The sequence below is a fragment of the Conger conger genome, chromosome 17 (genome assembly GCF_963514075.1).
Source record: "Conger conger chromosome 17, fConCon1.1, whole genome shotgun sequence".
NCBI classification, from domain to species: Eukaryota; Metazoa; Chordata; class Actinopteri; order Anguilliformes; family Congridae; genus Conger; species Conger conger.
The window spans coordinates 32,931,377-32,950,274 of record NC_083776.1 but is presented as its reverse complement, the minus strand read 5'-3'; the positions used below and the strand labels follow the sequence as shown (position 1 = coordinate 32,950,274).

At 42.4% G+C, this 18,898-nt stretch overlaps 1 protein-coding gene across 1 annotated transcript; it reads right to left on the bottom strand.

Annotated features, from left to right (window-relative positions):
* Positions 1 to 13,487: 13,487 nt before the first annotated feature.
* olig2 (oligodendrocyte lineage transcription factor 2) lies at positions 13,488 to 16,431 on the bottom strand. Its single transcript, XM_061226895.1, has 2 exons — positions 15,598 to 16,431; positions 13,488 to 15,265 (listed from the first exon to the last, which is right to left on the bottom strand). Exon 2 carries the CDS (start codon positions 15,234 to 15,236, stop codon positions 14,430 to 14,432), a length of 807 nt encoding a protein of 268 aa, XP_061082879.1. The 5' UTR covers positions 15,237 to 15,265; positions 15,598 to 16,431; the 3' UTR covers positions 13,488 to 14,429.
* Between the last annotated feature and the right edge of the window lie 2,467 nt (positions 16,432 to 18,898).

Genomic DNA, 18,898 nt, shown 5'->3' with positions numbered 1-18,898 from the left:
TTAGTCTGCTCCTGGCTTCCTCCCTCCCTCCCACCTTAGATCAGCAGCATTGATGCTTCACCACGAGGCAGAAAGGGCTGGTGTGTGTAGGGGCAGGGGGGGGTCTGCAGTTTTCTCTGGAATTGCACATTCATCCTCTCAAAATCCATCCGCCTCCGACTCCAGTCCATCCATCTTGGGTTCCATCTCAGTCAGGTCTGGCCTCGGTCACGGTCCTGATGCAAAGACCCACACCTGTCAATTTTCATTTTCCTTAGACGTGAATAGTCCCCCAAAAGCACACCTCTGTGACCAAATGAGATCACCATCAGACTGAACCAAGACATGAAATCATCTTAGTTTGAGTTCTCTGCAGTGTCTTTCATACACTTGATCTGGATCTACTCTGTGAAGTCTCAGGTTATTCAAGAAGAGAAGAGAATGAGCTCTCAAACAGTTTACGAGATGTGGATTCCATTTGTTTATTTCTTATTTGTCTTGTGAGCATCTCACTGTTTTGCTCGTTTCTTGTTGCTAGTGTTAGGAATTTAGAAGAATCTGTTGAAATACAAAACATTCTTCAGCAAACCAATAATCAGATACCCAGGACTTGTGCTCTCTGCAAAACCAAGTTATGGATATACTTTCTGTCTGGACTGAGAGTCCATGCAGTCTCTAAGTTAACTATTATCTGTTTATAAGAAATGCATCCATTTGAGAAAATTTTATTTTATTATAACACCTGTTTTAATGGGACCGGCAGAAGAAATAATACATTTTAAGTATTCATTTTAGTATTAAATTTAATTATTGCGTGGATAGTGAACCAAGACCGTGACATTCAAACTGTACACAACACAAACACAGTCAAACCAAAATTAATCTTTATTTTACACATTAGTTGGACAAATGCACATAACAATAAATAAAAGAATAAGAAACATGTTGACATGCTTATTACTGGAGCCCAGTGGCCAGTGCACTCATGGTTTTTGCAGAGAATTATCAGAGTGTGAGTGAAGATTTCTGTAGTTCCCTGGTTGCAAACTTGCTGGTACTGTATCTGCTAGAGATTAGAGATGCACTGGCACCAGTCCCGTCTCTAACTCTTATCATGGTAAAAATAAATCAATAAAAAACAGAACTGAGTCCCAAGACTCTGACCAAAAAAATGAAAAGCCTAGGCATTAATTAAAACTAAGTAACAAACTCAAATGTCTAGCCAATCAGAAAACAAAAAAAAACAACAACAGAAATGAACCCCCTTGCACAATTTATTATCTCTTTTCTAAGACTTTTCTAATATTTAGAAACCTAACCCAAAATTAAACAAGTAACTGCACACATCCTGTGCTGTTTGGCATTCTATACAAAGTGACGTGTAGATCCAGGAAACTGCTGCAGTTTGGCAGAGAAGCAGAGGAATTAAGGCTGGAATCATGACCGGCAGCTGGGAATTATATGCCCACAAGCAGTTATGAGAATGGGTCAATTCACCTCATTGAGCCTGTTCAAATATCACTTACAGTATATACTATATTTTATAATAAATAATATTATTACTGTTTAAATATAGAAATAATATCGGTTTCTAGTTGTCTCGAAGACAGTATTGTGTATCTATGGTAACTGCAAGACATTTAATTTATTACGTTTTAATTTATTGTCTCAAGTATGGAAAGTCAAGGGCTCTGCTTCTTGGAAAATTACAATAAGTCACTTCTGCAAAGATCAGTGGTGTAAATGTCTAAAACTTTGTCTCAAGAGGCCTCCGTTCTTTGTAAGGTCAAAAGTAAATTGGTAACCAAAGCAGGCTGTTGTACTGTTTTCAATATTCATAAACATAGCCTTTTCCACACAATTGTCTTATATACAATGGGCATAAAATCTGACCAACTGCTAGTCCTTGACCAGACACCTTGAGGCAATATTGCCCAAAGACATTTTCTGTTTAAAATGTGCATAAACAAACTAATGAGAAATTAACAGATGCAAACGTCTATATTCTCCCGAGGCGGCAGGTGCTACGGAAACAATACAAATGTAACAGGCGAGTTAAAGGGTTAAAGGCGAGAGAAACGGCTCTCTCGTTTGTGCCTCAAACGCCTGTAATTCGGCCTTTGAGAGATGACAGTCAGTTTCCTCGCACGAGATGAGAAGATTACAAGCTGTTAATAAGGTGGAACCAATCGCTGAAGGATGACCATTATCCTTCCCAGCGTCCTTGGGGGGGCCGCTGCCTGAGAGAGGCGCCGTCAGGCCCGTATTGTGGTTCGGGGAGGGAGGGGGGGGGGGGGTGACCTCGTGGGCGTTTTGTTAAAAGCCGGATGAGACCCCCCGTGCGGTTTCTGTGCACACTAGCTTTGTCACACCCGTTTACAGCTTGAGATCCGTTTCAACACACACTCGGTACGGAGGCTCAATGCATGGTGTCACATGACGCACTCTCGCGCGGCGAGTCAGTTATATGATGCACCTTGCGGAAATGAACCCGCGTCAATTTTTAATGCCCGACACAAATAATATGTTCGGTCTAAAGCTGGTTTACTGCTGTAAAACCTGTTTAAAGCTTGTTCTAAATAATAAGTCTCGTCTAAAGCTGGTTCATACTAATATGTCCAGTCTAAAGCTAGTTTAGAATGATAAGGCTGGTCTAAAGCTAGTTTAGGATGCTAATTCCAGTCTAAAACTGGTAAAAAATGATGAGGGCAGTTCTAATTCTTCGCAGATATCTACTGTATGTTTACCACTTTTCTTTGTGCATTTCATGAGCTATTGACCAAATGCGAGCAAGAGTGCAATTTGACGTGTTTGAAGGGTGTGAAATACAGTACACTGAGCACACTACATAACCACACTGGCAGCACTGTGTTCTGAGCCCTCCTCCCAGCTCCAGGTGTGTTGTGATTGGCTGGGCTGCTCAGGCCAGGAGGCCGGAGGGCGTCCCCTGACAGCTGCCGTCGCACAGAGCCCTTCTCCAGAGCAGGGCCGAGCATCTCCACACCTCTCAGCGCACCCCCCAAATGCGATTATACCTCTGCTCTCTGGCCCTCTCCAGCCTGGGCACGCCCCTCCCCAGATGCCCTGGGCCCAAATCCCCACTCTGTCCTGATTCAATTGTGTGGCACGGGGGCAGAGTTAGGGCCGTATCAGATTGCAGGACGGGATGGTGTTCCATATGGTTTTACAGCGCAGTCCGTGGTGCCACTGTTACCTAAAAATGGTCCCGAACACTGAGCGGATGTTTGGTGTGAGAGGGGATCTCACACCACCCTCTCTACTGAAATCATCACCCACCCTATTTACACTGTGCCATACAGCTGGGCCTAGGTTACTTTGAATCATCCTAGGTTGAACACTAGCTAACAGCGGCACCCAAAAATAAAATGTAATCAGGCACATAACATGCCATTTAGTGAAAATAAGATGTTGTGGTGATTTTAATAGGTTCAATTTTTCTTTCGCAATAAAAATGTATCTGATGTCTATGGTGTTTTTCTCTTCATCCAAAGAGATTGCAGTCGCTTTTGCTCTGAATTCCTGGCCTAGGAACAGAAGTCATTCCCATGGGCAGGTTCTACCCTCACTGTTTTGGCATCTGAATCCTTATGATGGTGACGGGTTAACCATGGCCATTTCTATGGTTGCAATCAGTTAGTGCTGCCCTTGAATGCATCCATTGCATCCATTGCTGAACTGATTTCAATTGTTATTTGAAGATAATTACAAATGGCGATTGAACTGCCTATGTTCCTGATGAAAGAACACGATTGAAGTTCCAGATTGTAGAACTGCTCCATGTTCTCTGCATCTCTGAATGTCTGGCTGTAGTGATTCCAACAGCCTTAGTGACAAATGTTGCTGGATTGTTTGATGGATATAAGAGGCTAAAGCCTCCCTGTGTCAGGGCCTGCAGTGTGAGTTGGGAGGGGAGTGTGTGGGGGGGAGATGGGGGTGATAATGGGACCCCCTCGGCACTGTGCTGGCACACAGAGGGATTATCCCTGGGGACGGGGTCAATGGGCCCCCATGCAAACTGGGTGCCAGGGGGGGCAGGCTCCTCACACTTCACCTACTCAATGGAGACAGCTCTGCACCCACTCTAACTCACTGCGCCCAGTCTCTGCTGCCACGAACTTAGCACACTATACTCCTCCTCTGTGATTATCCCATCCTACATGCACACACTTACACATGCAAACATGCACACGCATGCACACACACTGCCTTATACTGTACGAGTTCATCCTTAAGCTGTATCGTTCTTTATCTTAAAGGTACTGAAATTTTAGCCCGTACAATTTGAATTGCAGAATTCGAAAGCAGAAGTTAGACTTGGAGGGCAGATGGAATTTGAGAGTGCGACCACGCAGCGTGAGTGTGTTTGTGGGTGCAGGTGGGCCGGATGTGTCCGTGGGAACACCTTTAACGCGGTGTCGTTAAAGGTGGTCTCACGCGGCGAGGGGCTCAGGAGCAGGTTGGGGGTGCAGGCTGAGGTGCAGCTGTCATTTGAGGACGGTTCGCGGGGTTAAGATGGATGAGGCGTGGATGGGGCTTCCCTCTCCTCCTTTCACTGCTGCCCTTGTGTGCCTGTGTCTCCGGGCAGATTCATTACGCCATTTATCTTCACTTGTTGGAGACGTCCTGACAAACTCAGGAGAATCAATCCTACATCAGCTGCGAGTTGGGTCTGTCTCCTGTAACGGGCCGGCCCCCCTAATCCCCGTTTGCACTATAGGCTAAATCAATCACATCCTAACAAGGTATTTCACTGAACGCAAAATGATGGCCGTACTTTTGGCATTTGGTCCTGTCTTGCTGTCAAATCTCCCCCCTCACCGCCCCTCCCCACACTTCCTGACAACAACCTTGACAGTGGGACGTGTTGTATTGTCATAGGGAACATCCACAATTAGCAAGTGTCTATCTCACTTTCCTTTGCAGTCAGTAGTTATTCAGTTCTCCTGTTTGGGGTGTGTGTCCTCATCCATCATAGCCTATGTCCCATTTGTATCCCTGTTCTCCCCCCCCCCCAACACACACACCCCCCTCCTCAGCCCCCTCAGAGCCCCAGACCCTAAACACACACCCCAGGCCTTGACTGTGAAGTCCGGCCCACGGCTGATGCTACTGGGAAGTAGCAGATCTATCACTGTCTGTTTTTGGGCCGAGGGGTGGGGCGACTGCAGCCCCTCTGAGTCCCATACCACCCAGATCTGAGATGTAAGATTCAGCCCCCGTTTACAGCAGCACCATCAACACACACACAAACTCACACAAATATATGTATGTACAGTGAGATCCGTTTGCACAAAGACAATTATTTATTTGGGTCTGTGCTCAATAATTTTAGATTTGGAATCAAGCAATTCACATGTGGTTAAAGTGCAGAATCTCAGCTGAATTTCAGGGCACCATAATGTTTGGTGTTCAATTGCCTTAGTGCAGGGATCTTGTCTTGATTCTAAGCTTTTGGTTGCCTTTGGAATATGTTTTTGGCATATGTCAACAAGATGACCAGAGCTAATGGAATTCAAGGAACTCTGTTCAAGAAAGCCAAGAAATAGGTGAAATTGTAGGCTTACCAAAATCAACTGTTTGGAACATCATCAAGAACGGGAGCACTGGTGAACTCAGTAATCAAAGGGTCTGGTAGGCCATGAAAGTCCTCTGTAGTATAGTTGATAACCAAAGAATTCACATAATAATGTGAAAGGCCTCCAAACACCTGTCCGACAGTCTTCAGGAGGCAGGTGTGGATCTGTCAGGGACTGCTGTCAGCAGAAGACAGCAGAACCACAGAGGCTACATTCTAAGATGCAAACCACTAGTTAACTGGAAAAACAGGATGGCCAGGTTAAAGATTGTTAAGTACCTGCAGAGTTCTGGAAAAGGGTATTGTGGATAAAAGAGACTAAGATTCACTTGCATCCGAGTGATGGCAAGAGCAAAGTGCAAAGGCCAAAAATAAATTCCACCTAAATCGCCCCCCTCATCTGTGAAACACGGTGGTGAGATTGTTATGTATAGCTGCCACAAGTACTGGCTCACTTGTCTTTTTTGATAGTGTAACTGCAAATGGCTCCAAACTCATTGGATGGTGCTTCACCCTACAGCAAGACATGATCCAAAACATTGCTAAAGCAACAAAGGAGTTTTTCAAAGCCAAAAACTGGAACATTTTTGAATTACCAAGTCAGCCACCCTATCTGAATCAAATTGAAAATCTTGTCTTGTCTTGTCTATGTGATTGTGTGTGTGTGTGTGTGTGTGTGTGTGTGTGTATGTATGTGCATGTATATTGATGTATGTGTACTCTGTCCCACACACGCACACGGTCTCTCTCACACACAAACACAGATGAAGTGGGTCGGGGGGGTGTTTTTGGGGCAACTCATCTGGTCACTTCCCCTGAGAGGGGGGACAGATGATTGGCTCTTTATTCAGTGGTGTGCGGAGAGCGGAGGACGCTCCCCGCCCCCTCGGCCCGCTCCCCCATCGCGCTGCGTGGAAGCCGCTCTGCCTCTCGCTGTGCCATTGATACCCAGTTGATAAACTCCCAGGATCACTTTGAAGTTAAATCCCATCTTCAGCGCACCCTCTTTCATTAGCCCGCCACTAACGCTAACCCACCCATGAATATCCAAAGGTCCGCTTGCTGCACCGGATTACCCCCCCCCCCCCCTTTCTGAAAAGCAGCTTTGCTGAGGATTCATCCACAGAAAACACTCAATAGAGATCCTTTCACTCTCATCCTCTCTCTGTCTCTCCCTCTTTCCCTCTCTGTCTCCCCCTCTCTCTTCCTCCCCCTTCTCTCTGTGTTCCTTCATAAGCACATTGATCCACCCTTCCAGAAGGTTCCTTCGCTTAGTTTGCCGGACAGTTCCCTGGGTCCCTCCCCCTTGTCCGACGGACCATTACACGACATGGCCACCCTGGGCTTCTACACTTTTTTCATAATGTTTTAGTTTTTGGCGAGTAATAATAATCGCAGAGCTCAGAATAATCTAATATTCATAAACTAGTATGATCGCTCTCCCGGTGGCTTTGGTTGAATACAGGGACTGCTCGCTGCTTTAGTGTCACAGAGAAGCAATGAACTGAATTGCATGACCCTTCACGCATACACTATCAATGAAGCTCCTTTAAGATGATTTCGGTGTCAATCACAGCAGATTACAATATGCCTGCTTTCAATTCAGCTTGGTCATTCTCTGTTCCCCATAATCCACTCTGGCAAAGAAAGGAAAAACAATGGGCTGCTACAAGTTATTAACTACTAATGCCGAAAGTTAGAAAACGCCCTCATAACCTAACATCAGCCATTTTGCAACGCTTCAGCATGTTATCACAATTACTATTACGTATAAATAATGCAGGCATGACCAGCACTGTATCCACTGAGACAATGGGAAATGAAGTGAGTGAGGGCACTGATTATTCGGCTTATTCCTCAGGGAGAGCACCCTCAGATCTGGCCTTACTGTCCTTTGGGGGATCTCCCAGGCCCCCAACACATCAGAGCATCTCCGAATGAAGACCGGCTCCTTTGTGCGAAGCTGCTACAATCACACTCCTTCATGTGTGTTCTTTTACTTTTTTTTTTTGCTGTCCCCGTTTGTGTTTACCATTACCTTTGATGCATTTCTTCAGGTCTTTACCCGTAATCTCTTTAGCTAACACAACATGGAGCGTCTGCGTGAATGGGCCTACATCTGTGCTGTGTTTGGGAGGCTGCTGTAAGTTGGGTGTCAGGCTGGCGTCCCCCCCCCCCTAAAGACACGCCATGAATATTCAGTTGTCAACAGCTGAATGCGGCTTCGGGAGCGGAGGATCTCTCTAATTCCGAGCCAAACGGCGCCCAGCCCGGCGCGGTTTTCAGCGCGGTGCGCGCGGGAGAGCCCGGCCACGGCTGCTGCAGCAGACGCGCTGCAGAGCTCCAGATGTGCTGCCGTTAACACGCCGGCTGTCAATCACAGGTCAGGGGAGGAGCTGGGGTGGCCAGTGATTCTCAGTGAATCCTGCTGCTGGAGCGTTGGCTGTGGTAAGCCCCTGAATGGGTGTATACACTAGTGCGGTTAAACCTGCTCACGTTCAGAGCCCTTGCTGACATAAAACTGCAGATGTGTGTGTGTGTGTATGTGTGTGTGTGTGCATGTAGGAAGGGGTGCTTCGAAAGATATGACCACAGGTTTGTCTCGACTCATCCGATACTCAGCGCCTGCATTCCTTCTGTCCTCTCCGCTCCTCAACTGCAGAAGGTTTTGATTGGTTACGGAAATGTCCCTTTCTATATCACAGCACCGGTCATCCATTGCAGTCATGCTGGGTCATGCCCCTTAATTCATTTTCAGAAGTGGCTGTGGAGACTGAGACCTGATGAGCTAGATTGAGGGGAGAGCGAATTAGACTGAAATGTTGTACTTTTGCGACGTGACAACTCTATGACGAGAAAGAAGGATGAACTGATTCAGCAGATATATGCAGATGAACAGAAGGCATTGCTAGTCCAGCCCAGCTGGGTGTCAGATTGCCATTTTACCTTGTGGTTCCCCTCACCCTAAACCGGCCGGCATGTTGGCCTAATTCACAGAGAGGAGATTATAGTAATTACTAAAAAACCATGACTACGTCAAGAGACAGGGCATCCGCACTTTTGATTGTGCTTGCATATGCGTTTGCCCATTGCATGTTTAAGTGTGTCTGTATGGTATATCAGAAGTCATACACCATGGCAAGACTGAGCACAGCAACAAGACACAAGGTAGTTACACTGCATCAGCAAGGTCTCTCCCAGGAAGAAATTTCAATGCAAACAGGGGTTTCCAGATGTGCTGTCCAAGCTCTGTTGAAGAAGCACAAAGAAACGGGCAACGTTGAGGACCGTAGATGCAGTGGTCAGCCAAGGAAACTTAGTGCAGCAAATGAAAGACACATCATGCTTACTTCGGAAGATGTCCAACAATCTGGGATTACATGAAGAGACAGAAGCATTTGAGGCTGCCTAAATCCACAGAATAACTGTGGCTAGTTCTCCAACATGTTTGAAACAACCTACCTGCTGAGTTCCTTGTGTCCAAGTATAACAAGAAGAATCAATGCTGTTTTGAGGGCAAAGGGTGGTCACACCAAATATTGATTTGATTTAGATTTTTCTTCTGTTCATTCACTTCTTCTGTTCATGCATTTTGTTAATTGATAAAAATAAACTATTAACATTTCTATTCTTGAAAGCATTCTTATTTTACAGCATTTTTTCAGACCTGCCTAAAACTTCTGCACAGTACTGTATATATACATACATACACACAATATGTGTATGTGTGTAGCATTCTACGGTGCTATTTCTCTAGCTTCCTGTTCATTACCCCATTTATACAATGGATTATGTGCCCCTCTCACTCTCCCACCTGTTACTGAGAATGAACTCTGCTCTCTGGGGGGATCTGGGAACCACAAGGCCTGGGGATGCAAGGGCCTGAGACTTCAAAACAACCCATGAAGAAACACAGCCCCAGACATCTCCACCTTTTCCCTCCCTCCCTCTCTCTCTCCCTTCCTCTATTTCTGTCTCTTCTTTTCTCACTCCCTCTCCCCCTCTCCTTTTCTCCGTCTCTCCATCTCTCTTTCTTCCTCCCGTGCTCTCTCTGACTCACTCCAGATGTCAGGGTGCTAATTATGGTCCCCGGTGGACACTAAGGGGCATTTTCTAAAGCCTTAGACAGATACACCCACCTGCGTGCTCCTGTCACTAATCCTGCACACCAATTCTCCTTAATCTAATTGTGTAACGCAGGGAATTGTTATTAGTTTTGTTTTCTGATTGCCAAATGTTTGCCACCATACAGGAGAAATTCACTGTTTCAATCCAGTACACTGTATCCCTGTGTCATCTCTCCCTCTCTCCCCCCCCTCTCTCTCCCTCTCTCTCCACCTCATGTGACCCGTAGAGACATAGTCTTCCCACCTTTTGGCAGCCATACCTTTCTCAATTGCAGGTTGCTTTGTATGTACTTGAGATCCACGATGAGTGTGCTGTTCAAGTTTTAGACTGGACTATGTTGATTGAAGAGTTTGGAACAAGATCATAATTCTATGTTTATTCCATACTATTTCTGTGCATAGTGGGAGCTTTTTAAATGAATATTCAATGCTCACTGCCTTGCTAAATCTCCCAGGCACTAACCAAAAACCTAGCACCCTATTCTTCCACTCCACAATTTAGAGTTTGTTCCAATTTAGAAAATTTGAAAATAAATAGAGATGGATCTGCACTCCAATTTGTTGAGACGGGAGAGATGAATTGTTGGCCTTTTTCTAATTACTATTATTTGTGATACTGAAGGTACGTTTAAAAGATAATATCAACTCTATGCAGTCTGCTGTATTGCATATTCATTTTAAATAACTGACTTGACAGTGCCACCATGTCTTGCCTAGGCATTAATTATCACAAATATTGTCATGCATTAATATTGTAGTGACTGTATGTGTGTGCGCCTGTGTGTCTGAGAGAGAGAGAGAGAGAGAGAGAGAGAGAGAGAGAGAGAGTACGTGCGTGCGTTGAAGAAGGATGTTCATGGCAGGTGGCACTTACGTATACGAATAGTTGCATGGATGAAAATTGATAAATACACCCAGACTTTGGATTTCTTAAATTATTTCAGTAATTTCAGTTCTTGATAATAACATTTGACTCGTGACCTACTTGTTTCTTATATTCCTCTAATTTTTTTATCCAAATTTGACCTTCATAATCAAACACAAGGCAGGCTACACTACGTTGTGAGAGTTGACCAATATGGATGCGTTGTAAAATTAAATACTTCACAGAATAAAATAAGAAACTGCATTGCATTTTGTGTAGAAAAAATAAGTTTTTGTAGCTATATTTGTGTAAATCGTTGGTCTGTGTTTTTGTGTAATTGTATCAGAATTATTTGGCTGCGACAGTGTATTGATGACAAAATTCTATATTTTACTATATTTATATTTTCTATATTTTACTGACTTTCTAACAGATTTCCGCGGTCTGTGTTGTATTCGACATATGCTGAACACTGCCCGCTGTTATTTTCGTCCACAATTTTGTCTAACATTTTACGTTGCCTTGAAATTTAGATGAATGCTATTTTTTATTGTGGACGTAATTTTATTTATTTACCTTATTTACATGTTTATGTTTTACTCTGTACAATTGACTGAATTATTAGTGTGGAGTAGTACCCCCCCCCCCCCCCCCCCCAGACTCAGTGAACCCTCGTCCGGGTTTGCCGACTGAGTTGCCACACTAATCAATTAGTCTAAACTGTTTCCAATGAACAAGCAAGGACTAAATGCAGTTATATAATATTAAACGAAACGAATAATCGGCAAACATATTTTTAATTGAACTTGTCATCCCTTTCAGCATCAAAGGACGGAACTGCACCTTTACACTGTAGTTTATGCAGCCTCGGAGCACAATCCGTAATGTGCGTTAACGGCAGTTGAGATCAATCGACCACCACTGAAATTAAAGACTGTCTTTATCTGCGGGCGGACTTCTGCCTTTGGTTATTTTGCAGTGTGAGCCACTAAATAGCTTAACAGTTCTTTTTAGATACACGTGTACTATTTAGCTATTTATGTATTTGCTTGTTTGTTTATTTATTTGTATGTTAAATTCTGATTCCGTTTTAAAACTTTTTTTTAACCTTGGCTATTTAACTTCATAGTTCATTAGTCAGGCTAATTATGTCAAATGTATCTATGCCTATATTCGCTGTATTATTTTTTTTAGATTGACTGGCAATTTTTTTTCTTTTTTTTTTTTAAGAATGGAGATCTGTTTGAACACCTAAAAACGGATCCTAATTGTTTTGTAGAAGGCAAACAGCGGGTAGGCTACACTATCACGTTGTATAACATGTTCTTCTTTGATTCTACATTACAGACACATTAGATTCAATACGATTCAAGTAGGCTATAAGATTAAATATATTTTCACTGATGGATTTTGTAAAAAAAAAAAGAAAAGTATTTTGAAGACTGTCCTCGGCTTTAATAAATAATAGCTTTCATGAAGTTAAAAAATAACAAATACGATAAAACTTTGAATGAACAAATAAATACACATAATAGAATGGGAACGCATTTAAGAATTTATCAAATTCTTAATGTAGTTGTTGCCATAGGAATAATTGAAAATCAATGTATTTTCTCATATTTGACGGTATTGTATTTAAAGTGCAACTGCTTTCTTATTCTTTGTGATTATATAAGATGCGCCCGCTATTAAGGTTTTTGGGAGCGTCTTCAGGCCAAAATCCCTATATGAACACACTCTGTTTAGAAGCTATGGTGGCACTAATCTGTGCACAGAATTAGATTCTGTCATTGTTTTTAGTTTACAAGTGAATAACAATGTATCCTACTCGCGCGAAAACCTATTCAAACTCATTGGCAGTAATTTGACTGGTGGCAAAATTCATGAGTGTTGGTCATGTAGCTACTATCTCCAATCAATTTCTGTCCTAAAGTATACGTTCCATTTTAGTGTTCAAGTGTTTCAGACACTTATCACAACAGTAAAGCAGCAATCGTTTAATTAAACATTTATTCACCTCAACGCTAATCAGCGAACACCAAAATCTGTCGATGCCATGGTAAAGGAAACATCTAGCAAGTCTAAATTATAGACCTATGTCTTAGTATTTAAACTTAAAATAAATTGGTAAAAATATTCTGGACAGTTTCTGTGTCCGTGTTCAGGTGTAAGATATGCATGAACTGTGAAATAGATTGGTGTTATTAGATTGCTGAACCAACTAGAACCTCCAAAATAAAAATAATAATGTGATCAATTAGTTGTCGCTAACACAACTAACACCTAACACCTAATCCACATCCATACGCGCACACACGCTATGTACAATGATATATATCCCAATATCCTAATATATAAGGTATATTAACCTAAATATTCAATGATGGTTCGTTTCGCCTGCTATTTGTAGCGGAATTAGTAATAGAAAATGTGAAAACTGTTAAAAACGAACGAATCTTTTTTTCAAAGGTTGAAAAATTACACGGCGTATAAAACAGTGAATACATTATTAACTTTGTTTTGGGACTGGAACTGAGAATAATAATAATAATAATAATAATAATAATAATAATAATAATAATAATAATAATAATAATCATCATCATCATCATCATCATCATCGTCATAATCATCATAATAATAATGAAACTAGTATGTGTGCTGCAGCTTTAAAACCCTGTATGTAGGTATAATTCAAAGACCTTTCCAGTTTAAAATAAACTTCATTGGGATATTAATTTAAAAAGTGCCCTGACTTGTTTTCAAGAAAATGAACGCTTGAATATCGCTGTCTTGGAACTGCACGGAATTTCAATTTATACCACTCGTCCACACTTGTTATCCTTCTTAAAACTTTGTTATGAGGTATAGGCCCGTGTGCGTAAAAGACGACAATTCAATAACCAGTAAGAAACAAATCTTCGACTATTAGTTAGCTTTTTTATTTACATTTAAAATCCCAGCATATCACTCATTCATTTAAAAGTCCAGCGAAATAAGTAAATAAATATCATTTAACACTTTTATACAAAAATAAAGAGGCGATCATTCTTTGCGTCGGGCAGTGACAGTAGCATGCTTGTGGAAAACACTATCAGATATAAGAGGGGGTAGGCTCCGGCCAGGCAAGGGCTGAGGATTAGCACGGAAGACATTAAATAAACATTCGGGGGAACTTGGGCAGACACGGGACAGAATGTGCAGAACACTTGCGATACGGCTAGCGTGACATCAGTGAGTTGAGAAGCATAACTAAGATAAAAGATTGAAAAGATGACCAGAAACACATGAAAAGAGGCCGATCTAGGTAATCTCCCTCTCCCATACTATATAAGCAGAATTCTGGCTCTAAATATTTACACAGTAGACATGACCCTTTCAATCGTGTTATTAAGGAGTTTTTTTTTCTTCTTCATTTTTTGTATTACCAGTCGTTAAGCACAATCGAATCCAACTAGAATATTTAATATCACTTTTTAAAATTGTTACCCGCACCTTATGAGGTTCTATCAATAGATGAAATATGCACAAAGGAACTTACAAACAAGTGAGTACATCAAACAGTAAAATGCGCACGCAGTCTAATAGATTATTAAAGTGGTTGATGCAGTGATTCAGTGGGGCTAAATATTCCATGTTTGACGTTGCATAAGGTCATCGAAATTGAAAAATATATATAATAAAATATATAAAACAATACAGTTTCGTTTCCCTTGACATTACATAATAATTGAACAAAAAAAACCAGACTAAACGAGCTAAATTGTTAGAAAGTTCTACATCGGAGGTATCACTCGAACAAAGTGACACAAGACAGTTCGTTTTTCCCTTCTTTCTCTCGTTTACAATAAAGTTTTTGGAGCTATTTGGAGTCAGCGGTGAGCCTGGGGATGCTGACTGCGCTCATGCCGGGGACGTGTGGGGGAGGCACCTGGCACATACTGCACGGACAGGGCATCCCCGCGCCCCAGTGCTGGAAACTACTGCCCAGTGGACCCGCGGTCGCGGAGGGCGCTTTCAGCAGTCCGTGGTGAGGTCTGACCGAGGTGACGGCCGAAATGCCGGGCGCAGAAAGAGACGCGGTCGAGACTGCTGGCGGTAGGAGCGGGTGGTGAACCGGGTGAGATGCGTGGGAAACGGCGGGGTGGCCGGGCAAAGGACCAGTGTGCGACAGAGTCCCACAAGCTGATGGGTGGAACCCGCCGTGGTGACCGCCTCCGTAGATTTCACTGACCAGCCGCTTCATCTCTTCCAGAGAGTTGCTGAGCATCAAAATATAGTTTCTCGCCAGGAGGAGAGTGGCAATTTTGGAGAGCTTGCGCACCGAAGGACCGTGAGCGTAGGGCATCACTTCTCGTAACCCGTCCATTGCGATGTTAAGATCGTGCATCCTCTTCCTCTCCCGACTGTTGATCTTCAACCTCATCGATTGAAGTTCGGTCTCTGATAGAAGCTTTCTGTCCTTCTTTGAAAGCATTTTCAGCGTGAGCGCGTCCTCATCGTTGCTGGAAAGACTCCGCAGGTCGGCGCTCAGCTCCGGTGGAGAGTCGCTTTGCGTGGAGGAGACAGCGCCAGAGAAGCCGCCTGTCTTTCTAACTGTAGACATAAAAATATCTTCCACCTCTGGTGAAGACGGCCTGCTGGACACACGACTGGTATCGGAGTCCATGGTCTTCAGTTCAATGTACACAACTTGTCCTATTGGAAAACAGATATAGTTTATTGTAAAATATGCTCGCTGTTGTTGTTATTTATTCCATAATTTGTTTATTATCTCGTGGTTTATTGCATGCATATTCCACATATTATAACTTCATATAATTCATAAACCAACAAATACTTCTCTTTACGAACTAATACTTTATTCGGCGTATTCTTGTTATAGAATAAAAACGGGAAATGTGCCAGAGACAATGAATTAAAAGTGATAATACAATAAATTAAAAAATATAGAAATCAGTTATTTGGTATACATAATCAAACAAAGAAACAAGCAATTTACTCATGCGTCAAAGCCACGCCGAACTTACCGAGAGCGAGAGCGCAGCACAGAGCAAAGAAAGTGTCACTCACAACTCGCCTTGTTATTCCAAATCAGTACTGACGGCCTATTGCAACCTTGGGCATGGCGACAGGTTTTTATAGCGGGCTCGACAATGAGGGGGCAAGTCTGAGGGAAATTGTTATTGTCTTTCATACTGCCAGCAAGGGACCAATAAGCTTCCTGCTAACGAGTAGGGTAGGGGGAGCGTGGAGGGGTGGTGAGGGGTCTCCAAATCTGATGTCATTACAAAGAAACAGAGGCTCAATTAAATCAGACACACTCCAGCAGTAGAATATGTTCGAAAAAGACGGAAAACTGCCACCTAAAAGCAGGTTTTCGACATGCTACCCAGCCCATATTTAGCAATGCATGCTGGCGGAGCTTCTTTTGATTTATAAACTTAAATTAACAAATTTAAATGAAAAAATAAAAATCGTTGTTAAACATGTACTGATTTAGGAACAGTCGCGCACGCAATCAATATCCCAAAACGGAGAAATGTCATGGGTCTGATTTATATGACAAATTATCAAACCACCCCCCCGCCAAAGACTTTGGAGGCAAAAGTTGGAGCGGCTGCACTAAACGAAACGCGCTCGTGTGTAAAATTCAGAGAGCGTCCTCACTACAGACTCCACGGCATCTGTTCCGGCTACTACAATTCAAAATTTTAACGTAATTTGTCTGCGTAAGCGTGACATTACGTTAACAAGTAGGGATTAATAATTGAAAATATGGAAAAAAATGTTCGCTTAATTAATTGGTGAACAATCCAATGCAATATGCAATCTATAATCTAAATTTCTAAATGCATTAGTTTGGGCTACTAAAACGGGAACAGTGTCTGAGAATACCCGCCTCTTCTCTGCTCCGAAACTAATTATTGCAATTTGAAGATCTGTTGAAGAAGATTAGGTATAGGCTGCAGAAAATGTGGTGCTTCCTGGCGCAATATGTTCCGCGCACGTTTTCTGTCCCCGGCACACACACACAGCGCGCGTCTAGTTAATGCACTGATTGCAGGTTTAGTTAACGCTGCGCTTATTGTTTTAACCCGGCGACCCCTCCTGCGTCTAACAGCTGACGGCGTTGTCCCTTAATTCAGCCGTTAAAGTGTGTTTAAAACGTTAATAAACGAAGCGTGCAAAATTGTTCTTTAACGGTTATGATCCGTAACATTTCAATTAGTGAAGGCTGCAGTCACAGTAGCCCACTGCTCGGCCTATCAGCGAGGCTGTGAAGGACAGGTGGACGTTAAAGAGAACATAAATTGTTTGCTGTTACTCAAATGCTATAAACAATTATTCCACTCAATTATCACTGGTCTGTGACTGAATCATTTTGGAAACGGTTGCCCAACTGCGCCGCTGATGTAATAACGTTGTCATATGGCTGCAACCCGCTACCATTTCCAGCTACTGCTAATAATAATAACAATAAAAATGATGATGATGATGATGATAATAATAATAATAATAATAATAATAATAATAATTATTATTATTATTATTATTATTATTAGTACTATTATTCAGAAGAAACAAAAATAACAACAGAATGATAATTGCTGGCAACATCATACATTTCTTTAAAAAATATTATTTATTATTATTATGTGTGGATGTACTGTACAGTTTTAAAAAGTTTTAAAACTATTGTTCAAATAGTGTTTATTTTTAGTAGCCTATAAATCTTGAACTCAAACATCATGTTATGGCTGAATTAACATGAAAGATTTCACTGGGTACCAAGCTATCTTTGCTTAACCTTTTAGGCATAAATATGTAATGTATAATATGACAACATATTAGTCTATCACTAAAACTATTACCATCATATGAACTGCACTTCCCATCATATTTAATGGGATGAATATGAAAAGTAGCCTGCCTATGCCATCTGTTGTGTACATTACTTTTTTCCTGCCTATATCATACATCGTATAGATTATGTTTTTCAGCCGTTGTGTTAATTGTGTAGAAAAGTGCAGGTGCACAATCTGTGCCAAGGATCCGCTGATATATGCAGTCAGCATCGCTCCTCTGCCTCACACGAAATATGTTACCTCAGATGCCAACACTGAACTCCATAAAACTCTTTCTGGAGGGAAACAGGAATTATGAATGAAAGTTAAAGTTAAGTTAAAGAAGAAAAATAAATGCTGGAAACATACATTAGACCATTCATGGGAGAATATTATGGAAGACTGCTATCCAAATTTAGACAGTGTGGCATATGTTCTTTGACACATCACGTCATAAAACAGGGCAGATATGTTGTGGCTTGTGTGAGGTGTAAAATAGCTGGCTTGTGTGTAACAGTTTGTTGTCTCTCATTCTCCAGCAGGGGCAGAACTGTGCCGTTCCTCACTATTGTCCTTTCTACAGACCCATTGCTTTCTCTGACCTTTGACTTTTTACTGCCATCTGTTTTCATGCTGGTCCTTTGCTCATTTTCAAAAAAACCCAAACAATATATTCTACAGTGCATGGACAGGGGACATGCACCCACGCGTGCTACATATTATCATGTTGTATTTGGCAGTCCTGTTATTTAACCCCCCCCCCCCTCATATTTTATTATGGTCATATACATGTCTTGTACATGTTCAGCGAATACTATACAGAGATCACTGTGTAATGATAGAAATCAGGAACATTCCGAAATCTAGGTGTTGACTTGCTGTGTTGCCATAACTCCTGCAGGCTAGCCTACTACATGCAAAGTGCAATTATCCACTGGATCGTTTTAGTACTCATATTAGTGCATGCATGGCCTAGTCCCTGACACCCCCCTTTGCTTAGAGTGAGCTTCACATAGCTGCTAAGGTGAGTTACTTGGCGCACAACCGTGCACCAGATGACCTGCTTTACTTCGCTTCGTCTGAGCGCGAAGACAGCGGATTCGCAAGCCGTCCATATTCCCACCGGTGAGACACAATGCGGTTCCCGCGAACGCGGGGGAGCTCGGCAGAACATGTCACAAAATCAAGGTTATTAGCATACTTTCATTGTTTCTCCCTGTTCCACGGCCCTTTCGCTCGGTGTGTGTGTGTTGTTTAATTGTTTTCTCCTCCCGTGTCTACCCGTCTGTTTGCTTGTTTACTCGCGCTGAATAAGATTATGGTAATGAGAACGGATGAACTGCGCCACTGTGAAAAGTGCCATTTTAATCACTGCGTTCAGTTGAGCGCGATGCCTTCATTAGAGATTCTCATAATCTCACTTGTTAGCGTAACAAATGGTAATAAATGCCTCGCGGGTTAGGCTTAAAATATTAGGACATTA